The 16952-nt window shown below is 37.3% G+C and overlaps 1 protein-coding gene across 3 annotated transcripts in view; it reads right to left on the minus strand.

Moving 5' to 3' along the window:
* mrpl11 (mitochondrial ribosomal protein L11) overlaps nt 1–16952 on the minus strand; it is a 54527-nt gene that overhangs the window by 24566 nt on the left and 13009 nt on the right. For 2 of the 3 annotated variants that reach the window (XM_083561378.1, XM_083561377.1), the window contains exons 2-3: nt 14713–14748; nt 3380–3533 (exon numbers count right to left, since the gene is read on the minus strand). In XM_083561378.1, the coding sequence (XP_083417504.1) occupies nt 3380–3502 (123 nt within the window). In that variant the 5' untranslated portion in view covers nt 3503–3533; nt 14713–14748. The remainder of the gene's footprint in view (nt 1–3379; nt 3534–14712; nt 14749–16952) is intronic. The other variant, XM_083561379.1, reaches the window with a different exon arrangement.

The following is a 16952-nucleotide window of genomic DNA, read 5'->3' on the forward strand; positions in this document are numbered from 1 at the left end:
CACACATTACGGTGCTTCTGAACAACGAACAATACAGTATCTCAAAAAAGTAAGTACACCCCTCACATTTCAGCAACCATTTTAGTAACTGTTCTCAAGAGAAAATACTATAGAAATGAAACTTGGGTATATTTAAGAGTAGTCAATGTGCAGTTTGTATAGCATTATAGATTTACTGTCCTCTAAAAATAACTCGACATACAGCCATAATTGGCAAAAGAGCTGACAACCATGCAAAGCCTGCTTGACAGGATCATACAAATTTGTGCATCTTGTATTAAAGCAGTTAAAATTTGGTGCTTTGAGTACAATTCTCTCATACTGACCACTGGATGTTCAACTAGGCACCTCATGGTAAAGAACTCTCTGAGGATTAAAAAATTTGTATTTTTGCTCTCCACAAGATGGCCTAGGCTATAAGAAGATCGGTAACACTCTAAAACTGAGTTACAGTACAGTGGCCAGGATCATACAGTTTTCCGAAGAAGTTGAATCTTCGGGCTTTGTGTCAGGTGCAGAAGCTGGCTTAAAAAAACAGAAGCATGAGTGCTGCCAGTACTGCTTTAGTGGTTGCAGAAGCAGCAGGTCTGCTTGTCAGTGCTCAGATCATATGCCGCTCACTGCAACAAGTCAGTATGCATGGCCGTAGTCACAGAAGGAAACCTCTTTTAAAGCTGGCTCACAAGAAAGCCCACTAACAGTATGCTGAAGACAACCCATCCTAAAGCATAAGATACTGGAACCCTATTGTTAGATACATTTGTTTGTTTGGCTTAGATGATGTCTGGCATGTGTGGCGACGCCCTGGTGAGGAGAACCAAGAAAATTGTGTCTTGCCTATGGGGGTGGTAGCATCATGGTCTGGGGCTGTATGAGTGCTGCTGATACTGAGGAGCTGCAGTTTATTAAGGGGAAACATGGATTCCAACATGTACTGTGACATTTTGAAGCAGAACATGACACCCTCCCTTCAGAAAAGGGGCTGAAGGGCAATTTTGTCAACATAATATTAACCCTAAAACACCGCCAAAATAAAATCTCCCTTGCTGAAGTGGTCGAGTATGTCTCCAGAGCTGAACCCTTTTAAGCACCTGTGGGGCATCCTCAAGCGGAAGGTGGAGAAGGGCCACGTGTCTAACATTCAGCAGCTCCGTGATGTCATTATGTGGAAGAGGATCCCAGCAACAACCTGTGCAGCTCTGGTGAATCACATGCCCAGGAGGATTAAAGCAGTGCAAGATTTATTATATAGAAATATTTTGTACACAGATTTGACATGTTCACTTAGAGTGTAAATCTAAATTTTTGTTGTGTTATTTTCAAAGGACAATACATCTGTACTGCTAGACAAGCTGCACATTGACTAAATTATATAACATTTGTATTGTATTGTCCCTTGAAAAGATATACTAAAATAGTTGCTGAAATGTGAGAGGTATACTCACATTTTTTAGATACTGTACATGATTTCAAGCACAATTTAAAACTGTTGAGCAGGGCATTTAGCCTGTCCTGAGGTGCAAAATGCATCACACACAAGAAATGACCCACAAGAGAAAAACAGGATACAGATCAAAGATGTAGCAAATTACCCAAGTGCCTTCTTATGTGCAACAATTAAACTAAGGTTATTGATTCTTTTCACTATGGATTTTTTTTACTCTACACTGTGTTGCATGAAGCATGGCTCTGAAGCATTAGTACTCTGCTGTAATAAATGTTTGCTAGACCCTAACCAATTTCCCATTAGTCTGAATATAGACTGATGAGACAGCGCTGGGAAATCTGATCAACTCGCTGATCTCATATTTTATATGAACCTCAGCGACTCCCAATATCGGTCTAAAGGATTTGCTTTGACATTCTTGTTCATTTCTAAAGACAGACGTGTCATCTCTGTTTGGGTAAATCAAGTTTCACTGTTGTGAAAACCATCATCATTATTCAAATGCATGAGAAATGACATGAAACAAATTATTGTGGCAGGGGCAGGGATTACTGCAAAGGCTGATTCCCCCATTTATCACAGCCATTATCATAATTATGTTCAGGACAAAGAGCAGAGTGATTACTTGTGTAATTATGGCAATGAGTCTCCTGCACGTTTGACTGAAATGCCAAGAACCCCAAGTCTTAGGAGGTGGTGACACAGTATGTCATGGCCTACCGGACTGACAAGAAAATTAAATTGAAGTTCCATCACTTGCCACTAATACACTCTGCACTTTCCTGCCTCCCAACTATAACCCTTATTAACCTATTTCATTAAAATGGGACTTGTTTGTCAATGGCTTACCTGCTTACATGCAACTTTACATATGAGCTCATGTGATTCATGGCTAATATTGGCAAAAAGGATTCAAATACAAAACGGGTGTTATTCATCATTGTGTTATGCACAGTATTGCTTTAAGCATGCCTCTTCAATGGAGATAGATTTCAGAGAAATAAACAGAGGGGGATTAACAAAACCTGAACTCTATTCCTTTCTTTTTCTTATTCTCCATAGCAAATATTTTCATTGTAAAGCATTTCTCTGTTGGGTCAAACTAAAAAAAAATAATAATAATAATCTAGCAGCAAAATTGCTATTTCTTACATATAAACTTGAATAACAGTGAATTTTTTGCTGACATGCTATGAAATGCCAGTAGCAGTCATTTACCCTATCCTTTTCTTCCACCTTTTGTCTTCCATCTTTCTTCTGGTTGTAGCAATTTTACTCTAAATCATAATGTATGCACCTCAGCTAAATTTGTCAGTTGCTTCTTTCTTTTTCGTTCTTCTTTTATTTCTCTCATTTGTTTGAGTTTGTTACCAGGCCGACATGCAACCTACCTCTATATGTTTACTCTGTCAGGGTTGGTTAGACAGAAAAGAGAAAAACCGAAAAAGCGAGAGGGGGAGATTAAAGGGCCTATGCCTAAAGCTAATGCTGTGGACAATTTATTTACAGTTTGCCCCCCCCCACACACACACACACAGTGTCACAGCATCAAAGATTCGGACCAAGCAAGGCTGCTGACCATATTTTGACACACACACAGTTTAAACACATGGCATTGTCTCGCTTGACTGCTCATTTCATCTCATTTCCAAGGCTGAACAGATTCCCGTATGCTGTAAAGTGCACTCTGGAGGCTACACAAAAGTGCCTTTATATAGAGGAACGCAGACCTTCGTTATTGTCATTAAGACAGACAGAAGCTTAATAGCATCATTAGAGTTTCAATTACACTCTTACTTAACTAGGTGTTTTATGTGTAAACAGCTATATGGCAGTGTCAGTATACCGCTCTATGAAAGATTCATCTCTTTAATAGACAGCAGAGTAGAAAGACCAAAGGGAAAAGGAGAAAAAAATAAAAATTCTACCAACCTGACCCAGAATGGGGCCCAGTGGTGGTCCTGGAGCCGCCTGTCCCGATCTAACAATAGCTCTGATCACACCACCTGCATCCACCTTCTTCACTGCTTTCGCTGCCTTGGATATTTTAGACATCTTCCGTGAGTTTGTCTGGAGCTTGGCCTCCCTGTTCACAAAGGTAATTGCTGAGTTCTAATTTAAGGCATTAAAAATTCAGCACTCTACAATCGATATGTGACCAGAGGAAAAACAATGTGTTACCACCATCTCTCAGGCGCACTTGCTATATAGTCTAAGGCTATGCTCCTACAGAGGCACAGTGGCCCAAATATCTCCCCCCCCCCCACAAAAGACACAAAATTGTTAATTGTATGAACAAAAAATTGTAAAAAAGCAACATACATATAATCGTATATCGCACACAATTGATTACAATATTGAACCGTGATTAATTGCAACTTAATCACACATTTTTATCTGTTCTGAATGTACCTTCATTTAATACATTTCAAGTTTTTAATACTCTAATCAACATGAGCATAGACAAATATGGATGCTTTAAGTGAAACCATTCCTTAACATGGAGCATGAAGACAAAACATTCTTGTGAATGTTTTAAAGTAATTATGGTGTTTAAAATGATGTTAATCATCAGGACACCAAAAGGAAATTTTTGCCATGTTTCCAGACGGATTGTTTTAAATGCTGGATGTGAACATCAAGGTGGATTTTTGTGCTTGAAACAAATGTTTAGTGATTTAAAAATTTTTTTTGTTAGAGTTGATTGTTTTTTTTTATATCTGAGAAAGAAAGGATGTTGCAAATAAATGTGTTTTGCGTTGAAGGTCAAACAAATGCACGCTGCATTAATCACGTGTTTAATCACATGGAGAATGCCACTGATCAAAAAGTGAGGTAACTGACATTTAGGTGATTTTGCAGTACAAGTGAAATTGAAGGGCTCATATAGCAATGACTCGTTGTTTAAAGAAATCTAAAGAAACGTCATGGCCGGATCTTAAAAGAAATGCTCATTTTTACACACATTGTGTAACACATTGTTCCTTTTCTGCAAACAAGTCAATTTAGAAGTGTGGTCCATCCAGACATGCTCTCAGATAATGAGCAACTCTAAAAAATAGTGTTAATAGACCCTAATAAATTTGCATCTGGTGCCAGTGTGGGTGAATACGTTAATGCATAAAGCAGTGAAAAAAATAGCAGATGGGAAGATATGGCACGCGCACGCACACACACACACACACACACACACACACACACACACACACACACACACACACACACACACACACACAGAGATCCATTATAAGCACAGCTCAGGCCCTATAAGGTACAGTAATAACTACAGCTGGGCTCATACTATGCTCTACATTAGGGTGCTAGAGCGTGGCTGGAGTAATGCCTGAGGACTCATTCATGACTGAATTAAATTGACAGATTTGATCAATTACTTAAGTGATGCAATAGCCACAAATTTTGTGCAGAGGTTATTTCACACACACACACACACACACACACACACACACACACACACACACACACACACACACACACACACACACACACACACACACACACACTCTCTCTCTTTAAGCTCCTTACACACAGATTAATAGGCTACACATTTGTTGAATCAGTATGGAAGAATAGCTTTGAAAATAGGCTAACGGCATACAAAAAATCCACAGAGTGACTTTAAGTGCTGTTTAATCAGTCACGGTGTGGTCACATTAATGCGATGCAAAGCAGTTATTAGAATCCATGAGACATTACACCCAGTCAAAGAAAAACGCACTCTCTATAAACAGGCACAAGGAACCTGCTTTAAAGTTTATCACCACAGATCACAGATCTACACACACAAAGGGACAAAAGCAAAGAATCTCTTTAAAGAGCACTGAGGCAGACAAGCTTGACCCGGATCTGCACCTTTAACGCGTGTACTGTATAGCACAAAAAAGGTGTGCAGTAAAAATACGCACACTTGATTTACTTTTAAATGCCAGGCACGTCAACTCCTTTATTTCCAGCTGCTCTAACGCTTTTACACGCTTTAAGAAGCGCCTTGCAGGTTGGCAGGTTGGATCAATTTATTGGTCAGTCGGAGTGAACGCCTGGCAACCTTCCACTGTTGTGCAATCTCTATGTAGTAGTCAGAATCTGAAGAGTCTGACAGCAGGCCGAGAGCCTGAGCGAAGCAATTTACTGAAAAAGTGCTATTTGATCTGATGTCGAGTTTAGCTTACAAAGACCAATAAATGCCTGTTTTGTTTGAAATGGAATAGATTCCCTGATTGCTTGTTGCTTCACAACACTTCTCTGATCTTGAAATAATTTTTGACAGAACAATAAATAATAAAAAAAGTTTTTTTTGCACCAACACACAGAGAGAAGTGATATCCCGTTTAAACGTCGAGCCACCCATTTCAGGAGGTAAGTGTTTATAAAAGCTTACACACCGTATAAACCAAACAAAGGTCATTTCCAACAAAATATACGTTGCATGTTATTTGATTTATTTCCTTCCGAATAAAAGGTAGTCAGTGTGACTGCTTGACTGACTTGTGCAAGGGCAAAACACCACATAGCAGATTCCAAACAAATACGACAGTAGCTAGCTAAATACACAGAACAGCAATGTGATTGTTAAAAGCCTGAAATTTACTCTTGCTGATGGAGTAACCCTGACATTGTCTACAGATGGAATTGATGAGCACAAAGTTGAACTCCATATGACTAATCTAATTTTTGATTGCTTTTCTGATGTATAAAACTGAAACAAGGATATTTTTGATGCAGTATTTTCTATACATACTGCATTTGACGATGTGTGCGGGTATATACAACAAACCATTAAAAATGCATTTAATTTAATAAAACATTCTGAAAAATCACTGTGCCTTGTGGGCTGTGGAAAGACTGCAAGGAGAGAAAGAGCAAAGAAAGGGAGGAGCGGAGTGGCAGTAACCAACTAATGAGAGAAAACAGCAGATGGAGCGGATAAAACATTCCTCTTTCCTGATAATGCTCAGACATTAATTATCCAGTGTATTTAATTGCTAGCTAATAATTACTTGTTGTAAAGAAGCCAACAAACCAGGGGTGTAACAAAAAACAGAGTTTTGATGTTTTGATTCAATTTGAATCTCAGTATATTTTCAACAAAATTTTTATAAATACAAATTTCAAACTGAGAAGACATTTTAAAGATCCTGAATTGTAAACAATGCGAAACAATTTAAAACTCAGTAAATTTAAAAATGGTTTAAAAAAAATAAAATAATAATAATAATAATATATATATATATATATATATATATATATATATATATATATATATATATATATATATATATATATATATATATATATATATATATATATAAAATGTACTACAGGGTCACCATACCTTAGAGAGTTTTTAATTTTTTATTATTAATTGTCCCCCGAAATTAGTCTCAAAACTGTTGAAATGATCAGCTAAACCAATATTCTTTGTAGCAGTGCCTGCGGCAGCATTTTATCCAGAAATAAAAAAACAAAATAGAGTTGTAAAATGCCATTGCACCATTTTGATGCTACTGAAGAGCTCTTTATAACGGGTATAACATGGTTGTATAACCATGTAACCTTTTATTCCATTTGTGTTGGTCATCATGATCGCAAATGCAGATGATTTCCTTTCAGAACTGTCTCTCCATTAAAGAATGTGATCATGTGACCAGGATGCTATTTATAAAATGTATCACAATGGCATACACAATAATGCACTCTACGAAAAGAAGCTTAATGCAACTTGAATGCAACATAGAGATAATATTTATCTGCACCATTCTTATATTTCTGATGTATTTTCTCAAGTTCTTCTCTGGTGTCATCTAAGAACGGATTCTATGTTCAGGAAAAAGCTTACAAAGCATGTACAGGTCCTCACTGTGAGGGTACAAAATAAAATAAAAAATGGATACAATACTATTTGCAAGGTCAGCTTTAATAAGAGAGGAAAATTGAGCAGCACAGTGACATTAGCAAGAACAGGATGTCCCTCCAAGGACCAGAAGGAAACTTTTCAGAAAGGTTACCAAGCGACCTCCAGCAACATTAAAAGAGCTGCAGAAATATCTGGCAAGCACTGGTCACTCACTGCATGTGAACAGTCTCTCGTATTCTTCATTTTTTAGGCTATGGGGAAAGATGGTTTCCCTTTCACAAGAGGAAACAAACATTGATACATTTTTGTCTATAATTCACAAAGGCAAGACAGCTTATCACTCAAAGAACACTATATCCATAGTGAAGCATGCTGGCCCTGGGGGATAAAGGTGTAAAGTTGGCAGAGGTGAGTGTAAAAATGAGAGATTGCATGACAGCTGAATATAAGGGATTGAGAGAGAGAGAGAGAGAGAGAGAGAGAGAGAGAGCTTTAAATCAGTTACAACCTTTTCTCCACATCTACTCTAACCCCACCCACTACCATAAACAGCCATCCACTCTACACCTGGTTCAACAGTTCACAAAGGCTCCATTACCATCCATACATTGTTTTGCAGTGTTTTTCTTTTATGTAACTTTATGTTGTTTTTTGTAGCACCAGGGTTCTGGAGGAACGATGATTCATTTTACGGTGTACTGCAGGGGTGGCCAACCAGTCAGAGATTGACATTTTTTTACTGTGTTACCGCAAAGAGCCACATCATACACATGGGCACACATGAACATCACCCATCCCTTCCTCTTACACACACACACCTCTGCTCAGCCAGATTTATTGTAAATGTCACACACCAACATAATGACAGAAATTGACTCCTACAGTTCTAAGACCACAGGACAGTCATTTTCAACAATGAACATTGTTTGCACTGTCTCACACACAAACTCTGTTTAACCAAGTCCACAAACAAAAATATAATAATTTACAATAGCGTTTTTCTTTAACTATGCATGTTAGTGGGACTTTTGGCATCCTTGCCTTAAACAATCCCCTTCAAATCTGCCTTGTATTCCGTTGTTGCCACTCGAAGCAATTCTTTCACATGGGTGTCAGTCAGAACAGATCGATGCTTTGATTTCACGTGTTTCAGGGTAGAAAACACAGACTTTGTGTTTTTTTTTATGTGCGTGTTCACTTCGCTTGAGTTCAACACGGTATTTTCGTCAAATGCGCATGTGCGTGAGATGAATATACCGCAGGGGTGGGCAATTAATTTTTACAAGGGGCCACGTGAGAAACCTGAATTGTGACAGAGGGCCACACCAACGATAATATTTTAGGGATGCACCGAAATGAAAATTCAATTCAAATGGCAATGAAATCCATAATTTTTGGTGTTATGCCTTTTGCCTTGGCACCATCACTGGAAAACTTTCCTGCCTTTTCAAAAACGTCCACTACAGACGGAGTGCGCATGCTCGGATTGACTTTACTTTTCTGCGCAGTGTTCTTCTCATATTTAGAATGGCAATCGGGATGTTTGGATTTCAGGTGATAAATTAAACCCGACGTGGAGAAACTCTTTGCAGATACACCCCCTTGCATGTTTTGCAAATCGCTATCCGCACACCGCAGACATGTTGCTCTTATCCAGATAACCGTGAGCTGGCTGCGCTTTTTATTGCGTCATTACAATTGTGTTTCTGCCGTGTTGTTTCGGCGATTTGGGTATTTCGGCCGAAAGTTTTCGGTGCATCCCTGTAATTTACGATTGGCCAGACAGGGACGTACAAAGGGCCCGATGTGGCCCGCGGGCCGTAGTTTGCCCAGGTCTGATATACCGCAAAGTTTCTCAGTAGGGGCAAGCTCATTTAAGTCTTAAAAATACCGTATTGAACTCAAGCGAAGCGAAGACGCACATTAAAAAACAAACAAACACAAACTCCGCATGCAACTCGTAAGCCGCGGGTTGGCCACCCCTGGTGTACTGCTTCAGCGATATATGGTTAAAATTACAAAAGTTTCTTGACTTGACTTGATATACATTCACATGTGTACCAGTTGCAATCCTTTTTCGGACAGTAAAATATTGTGTTGCCAGTGTGTTAAAGTCTGAGTTCTGAGGAATGTATAAAGTGGCAGACCGCAACTTTGTTTAGTCTCCACCGTGCACTTTAAGCGCAGTTTTTGTTCTTAAACTTGAAAACATATGCAACAATGCCAGGGGTATAAAAAAGTACCTAGAGTTAGCGTAGTGGCACTGTGGCTACTTGCTCCATACTGGAAATACGATTTGTAGTGCGTTGTTTTGCAGGTGTGTGAAATTGCAGCCACTTCCGTTTTGACAACAGTCACGCTATATGGATTTGTTTGCGTTTTTATGTCCAGCTTAAAAAATTTCTCTCAAAAGGAGAAAATCCTGACAACTTCACATATCGAGTGATTGAATGAAAGATGGAAAGAAAGTAAGACATTTGTTAAAGTATGCTGAAATAAGTAGAACATATCTTAAGACAATTAAATATTAAATGTCTCACAGACACACACACGTATTACCCAAATGTGGTCTAACGAAGATGAACTATTAAATTTTATTTTTCCATTTATTTAATTTTATTTAATCAATTTGTCAATTTAATTGCTTTCTCAATTTAATGATATATTGCATAATTTATTGCATTAATTTGATATATTCTACTCTATTTTAATATAATATTTTTTTTTACAAATATTATAAAATATTATTTTAGATATTATTTAAACAAGCAGGCATTTTTAAAATTCGTTTTAGAATGGTCCCAGAAATTCTATATGATGGTCCCACAAACTACGAAACATGACTTAAATAAAGCGGTACATACTGAACCATGAATTTTGTGTACCGTTACAGTTTTGTGCATAGTTATTCATTTTGCTATATTTATTTTACCTCCAATTTACTTTTTTATTTATTTATTTTTTTTTTTATAAAAATTTCAGTTTATGTTCTGTTTAGTTAACAATTTAATTGCCCTGTTCCGGATTGGTGCTTGGGCAATACAGAATATTTTCATACCAATGCTGCATGCATTAAACTGAATTAAACTGAAAAAGAGAGCATGAGGGTGTGGGTGAAAGAGGGGGACAGAGTGAGGGATGATCTATAAAAAGAGATGCAAGTGTTATGGTGAGAGAAAAGGAGAACTGAGTGCATGGGGTTGACATAGGAATCTGAAAGTGGTAAAAAAGAGAGAAAGAAAGAGAGAGACAGAGAGGGAAAGAGAGAGAGATGATAGTATAAGGGGCTAGGAGTATGGGGATGAGAGTGATACCTGAAAGTGTGGGGGAGTTTAAGAGAGGAAAAAGCCACCAAGACAGTATTAAGTATGACTTCAAAAGATTGTTGACCCTCCTATCTACAGGTCATATACACCATATTCGAAATATATGTAAAAAAATTTATACTGAACATATTAAGCCATTACACCCTTATTTGGAGGAACATAGCTTGAGCATCATGCAAAATTCCAGAACAATGCAGAAAACGTTCCATTTCCATCATTTAATGTTTTCATAAAAAAGATCTACATTAAATTGAACTCACTACAATTGAATGTTCACTCTCCTGTTCTGTATTGTTTAAAGATTAATAATCACACTCTTGATATCACCCAAATGAGGATGGGTTCCCCTTTTGATTCCGGTTCCTCTAAAGGTTTCTTCCTCATAACATCTAAGAAAGTTTTACCTTGCCACAGTCGCCATGGCTGCTCATCAGGAATAAATACACATCGTTCACCATAACTGTTAAATTCTGTAAAGCTGCTTTGAGACAATATCTGTTGTGAAAAGTGCAATAACTTGACTTGACTTAAATTGGAACAAGATTGGCAGAGAAGAACCTCCGACACCTCAGGTGCACTCATGATCTAAAGCTGAGTAACTCCTATGTTTACAAATAATTATGCTGAAATTTTGTAACCCATTATAAAAAAAAAAAATAGTTGAAGGTTAAAAACGGGTCAATACACAGGCTAATCAACTGCTTAATTCAGTTCTCAGCTGAAGATAATGAAGTTTAGATAGAAAATGTAATACCCAAATCACACCAGTACACACAGAAGAGGAGCTCTGATATTAGATTTATAGCCCAGAGACAAAGAAAAATAAAAAAAGAGAGTCTCTTCACACAAAGCTTTATGCAGCATTTGCATATATAGATTTACAACCTGCCATATTGAAAGCCAGCCAGTTCATCAGGTTTCTCCCTCTATTGATATATTTATTTTCAGTTTGAAACAAACTGAACTCGCACACATGGGAAAAGAGCTTTGTTCAGACTGAAGAATAACCAATTTGTAAGTCCTGCTGAGTAAAGAATTTTTGCCCCCCACCCCTCTTTTTTAATTGTACATAATAGGCAGGATTTGTTGCAGTAAATAGTAAAAGCTACTAAAATCGGCTCTCATGCATCGCAAAAAAGCATTCATGTGGGAAATTATTAAGTGAATCATTAGAATTTTGAGGTGAAGAATAAGCAAATCAAATGGTGCTTAGAATGTAATGAAATCACAATCTGGCTAATTGTTTCTCATACCTTTGTATTACTGTAAAAAAAAAAAAAAAAACCTGCACTATTTTCCATCCAACATACATAGTACATACTGTAAACTTTAGGTATTCGCAGGTATTACAGAAAAGTTTAAAGTCTGCTGGAAGAAGTGTTGGTTCAGGTCATAGTAAGATTTACTTGAATGCCAGGACCCAAGGTTTCCTACCAGAAATTGCATCGAGCAGACCCTGCATGCTTCATCCTGGAGTCATCTCTTCCCTGGGTAAAAAAACCTACAGACATCTGGCCATTTACATGATGTAAAAGAAATCCGATTTATTGGGCTACCTTCTTCCATGGTTTCATGGTTCAGGGTTGATGCTCACATGCCCATTGTAGGAACTTTTGGCAGTAGCTAGGGGTCAGAACAGGCATTTTGCCCAGCCTTTGCTCCACGCACATCAGGGAGTGTGTCCATGACCCAGTCTCCAGTTCACCAGTTGTCTCTCTTAGAACACTTTTGTTATATACTAATCAATGAACCAGGGACACACAACAAGACCTGTCATTGTGAAGATGCTTTGAGTCATCTAGCAATCCTTGTCTATGTTGCTAAGATCCTTATGGATATTTCCTGCTTGGAATACATGAGCAGCAAGACTATCTAATTTCGTTATCAACACATGTCCGCTTAAAACAAAAACAGGTGTGAAATCTAAAACAATTGTTAGAACTAATCAAACCAATTATTTAAACAAGGACAATAATTGAGATATGTATAGTAAACAGTTCACTGGAGAAGTATGTTTACATAATTGCTCCAAGTTTTGTTGTGAAATGTTTATTGCTGTTCTGAATAATAAATCATGTCCATGCAGCTACTTCATGAGCATATAAACAGCTGTGGCAGAGAGATTTTCATTTTTTTTTTTTAAGTGTTGAGCTTCAGGGAATGAGCCAACCTTTTAACACAGCTGTATTCCCTATATAACTACCCTGGAGGAGCACGGTCAAAGAATAATCACTCAATTAACTTTTTAATATTTATCATAGGAAAGAGGGACCGGCCCTTTAGCCTGCATGTGGCCTTTATTTCATGGCTTGCTACGATACCTGCACTTCAAATGCAACTGTGATACAGAGATGAGTCACCGCCAATAAAAGGCTAATGAAACGAAACGTCGTACTGCTTCATACTGCAGCTGAGCTTTTATAAGCCACCGAGTGCACAAAGGCATCACAATTCAAAGAGCACAGCAGGGTATTAGTATTCCAGCCACTGTTCCAGAAGTTGCATATTGATAGTGGCAGGACTGTGGGAGGGTCAGTGGGGTGGCCCAAAGAAGAACTTATTTTCTCAGGTGAAGTTTGTGAGAATTTTTTAAAAAGACAAAAAAATCACCCCCACATCAATTGTACATTCCCAAACACCACTGCACCAATTTCCATTTCCAGCTACATCCAAAGTATATTAACTCAGTATATTAGCTTTTAAAAAAAAAAAAAAAAAAAAAAAAAGGTTCTACACACTGAGCCATCTGACCACAGAAACCACAGCTTGCTCTTGGAGGTCACGTAGTATTGATTTCACCAATTAACAAACCATTTCATGTTCTAATAGAGGCACCTTCTAGAACTACACCATTAATAGCATGATACTGAAACACTGTTGTATACTTGATTTAGTTTTTGCTCAGGAGGTGTTGATTCATTTTTTGAACAGCACGGCAATGCAGATTTATATTAATGTGTTTCTTCTAATACTTTATTATTTCTATAGCAACAGCTCATACTGGGACTCAGAGTATGGTAGCTGCTCAAAATAAATGGAGTTATTGGTGTAATTGCTTATGCAAGCGCGGTTTTCTGTGAGATGTTTAATATTTTTAAAAGAATAACTGTCAGAGGTTATGCTGAAAGTCTTTAGAACTAGGGACTTTGTAGTTTATTGTCAACATGACAAGCTGCTCATTTTCATGTGTTATGAACTTCAAAAATATGCTGGTGAGGAAACATCTGTTGATCTCAAGTAAGTGATAAAAACTTGATTTGTGTAGTGGGTGTTTCACAACAAAGTCTAAAATGTATGACATTTTGTTCATTCATTTACGAAAAAATATTTAACCATTGGCAAATTAGTGTTGTGACATACCAGTATCGTAAAGTAATTTAATAAAAAATCTAATGGCATCACCTGATCCTGTTAATTATTATACTATAACCACGCGTAATGCGTTTTAAGTCCTATTTTAAAGATTATATCTATTAAGTGACTGCTTTATTTTGCTGAAATGAACCCATTTTCATTCTTTCCTGAATGCAACATGTATTATGATAATGTTACAAATAGTACATGATAATTAGTAGTAAATCATCTCTTCCATTAAAGAATTTCATAATTTGCTGCTGAGCTGTAAATACCAGATCTAAACACCAACAGCACTATGGGGACAAATTGGGATTTTTTTATTTTTTATTCTCTAGTTCTCTATGCATCCTACATTAATGAAAGAGATCAAATCTTACGAATGTTAATGCATTCAATGTTTTGTAGATAAAAAGCAACCAGGTCATTGACTCCCCAGTCACAGAGTCTTTTAGCCATACTAATTCTCTAATCTCCAAGCAAACCATGACTCACTGCATACTGGTGTATTAAACCTGCTGCTGTCATAAAAGGTTTTTTCCTTTTTTTTTTTTTTAAATACCCTTTGACTGAGGCAGACATATTGAACATTAAAGTGTAGTTTTAATAGAATTCAGGGCGGAGATTCCCTAGAGCATCATGGCACAAAGATTATTAAATTGTAGAGCGAGCAACACAATGAATACATTCTCTCTCGTTTACGATGATCTTACCTTTGTGATGCTTTTGGGAAACTTAGCACTGAGCAACTGCAAAAGAAAGCAAAAAATAAATATTAATAATTACTTAGTAGACTTAGTAGCCAATTACTTAGTAGACTAGGCTAGTAAATAAGGCAACAATAAAAAAAAAATAATAATAATAAAAAAAAACAATAAGGTTTCATTTTCAATCATTTGTTTGGTGGCAAACATCTATATCTGATACAATTCAGATGGAACCACAAACAGCACATGCTGATGTATTTTAGTCAATAAAATGAATCACCTAATCATATGAAGGAAATACTTATATTTACAATTTGCTGATTTACATTCCTCCCTTTCTGTATACCAAAAGACAGCTGATATCCATCATTAAATTATATAACCGTTTGATGTAAATTTTTCACAAGGGGAATTGTGCTGTGGCCCGTTCTGCTGTACGGACTGCTGCAAAACATCTACACAGTAATGACACCGCTGATGTACTCACATACTAATCAGTACTGCAGTATGCAATTTGGAAACAAGTATTTGATACAGGGTCACAAAAGAACTTCGACGTGACTACCAGTTACTGAACATTATGTTGAATTCAAACGCTCTATAAAACCCTTGCCATTTCTCAAAAGTAAATGTTAGCCAACAAGTTTTATTTTTTATTGTACTTGTTGTGGTGTGGATTATCAGTGCCCTGCTTGTGCTTAGTGAACCACTGTGGTTCATATATGTTTTTTTGTGGGATCAAAACTTTGTTACCGGGACATGATGTGACCATGCTTATTCTTTGCAATGCTGAATATCTCAGGTTAAAGAGCTAGCTGGCTCGGCAATATACAGACTAGGCTTGGGTAAAAACAATGTTTTTTCCATACATGATAGTGTGTATCCATGATATCCAGGATTGACTATATTGTATTTCCAGACCTGCCGACCATTATGCATTTTGTATAAAAAAAACCCCACCCAAAACAGAAGGTAAAACAATCACCATGTGCATAAGAAATGTTTCTGCATGAACTCTGCAAGATTTCAAACTAATTTGGGGAAATATCTGGCCTCGTGGTGAGCTTTTGTCTCATCCAGGGACGCTCACGTGAGATCTGGGGTAAATTGTTTTTTAAGTACATCAATGTAAAATAAGAACGAACAGTGTATGTTTTTTCCCTAATTATAGTTTGGGACAGTTTCCACCCTTCAGGTAGAGCTCTCCTATTACTCACCTCTGAGGCACGTGAAGCCAGCCGACCGTATTATTTCAAACTGCTCATGTAGTTCAGTGATTGAGATGAGAAAAAGAGTATGCCACCCCTACCTCCCTCCCTCCCTGAAAGCATGGCCAATTTTGCTCTCTTGGACTCCAAGCCACAGATGACTGCCCATGTCAATTGGGATTCGAAATTTCGATTTCCAGACGATAAGGCGAACGCTTTTCCTTTTTTCCCCACTCAGGTGCCCATCGGTGTATATTTGACTTCACTAGTATTAGCAAATAAGGATTTTTGATAAGATTCAGATCTGGTCTCTGTCTGGGTCATTTTAAACTTTGATATTCCTTTGAAGACATTCCTTTTTTGATGTGGATTTTTTTACTTTCTGGTTTTTATCATGCTGTAAGGTGAACCTGTTCATCTCCAGACAGATTTTAAATTGGAACTGTTCATGAATCAGTCTGCCTTGAAAAATGTCCAAGTCTCACTAAAGAGAAGCAGCCCCATGGCATTATACTGCAATCACCACTTTTCATTGTGAGTATGGTTCTTGGGTAAAACCTGTCTTATTTCCAGCCTGAAATTTATCTTATGCCCAAAAAGTTCTTTCTTGTGAATGTTGCTCTGAATGTCTGGTATTCTGTTGGAATCTTCCAGATAAAGTCAATTCTTTTTAAAGTCCTTTTTTTTTGTTTCTGGTACTGCATTTCCTCCACTCACCCTCAAGTTGTTCCATGGTACTGTTTTGAAAAATCTTCTGATCAGTTCCTTTTGACAATGAGATCCTGTACATGCTTTGTTTGGATTCAGCAGTTGAACGAAACCAAGAAACCCCTAAAGAAATGGCGGATCTTTATTCAGGGTTAATCAGAAACTCCTGATTAATTAAGTGTAAGGCAATTATGTGAAGAGTTAGAAATTAACAGAATTTTTCTAGCCCTGCCTCTAATTTATTATTTTATTTTTTTTACTTTTTTATTGTTCAGCAATGAAAACTTTGTACATCACCACAGTATTCGATATTCACCTTTCCAATCAATT

The sequence above is a fragment of the Silurus aristotelis genome, assembly GCF_946808225.1.
Source record: "Silurus aristotelis genome assembly, chromosome: 14".
Classification (NCBI taxonomy): domain Eukaryota; kingdom Metazoa; phylum Chordata; class Actinopteri; order Siluriformes; family Siluridae; genus Silurus; species Silurus aristotelis.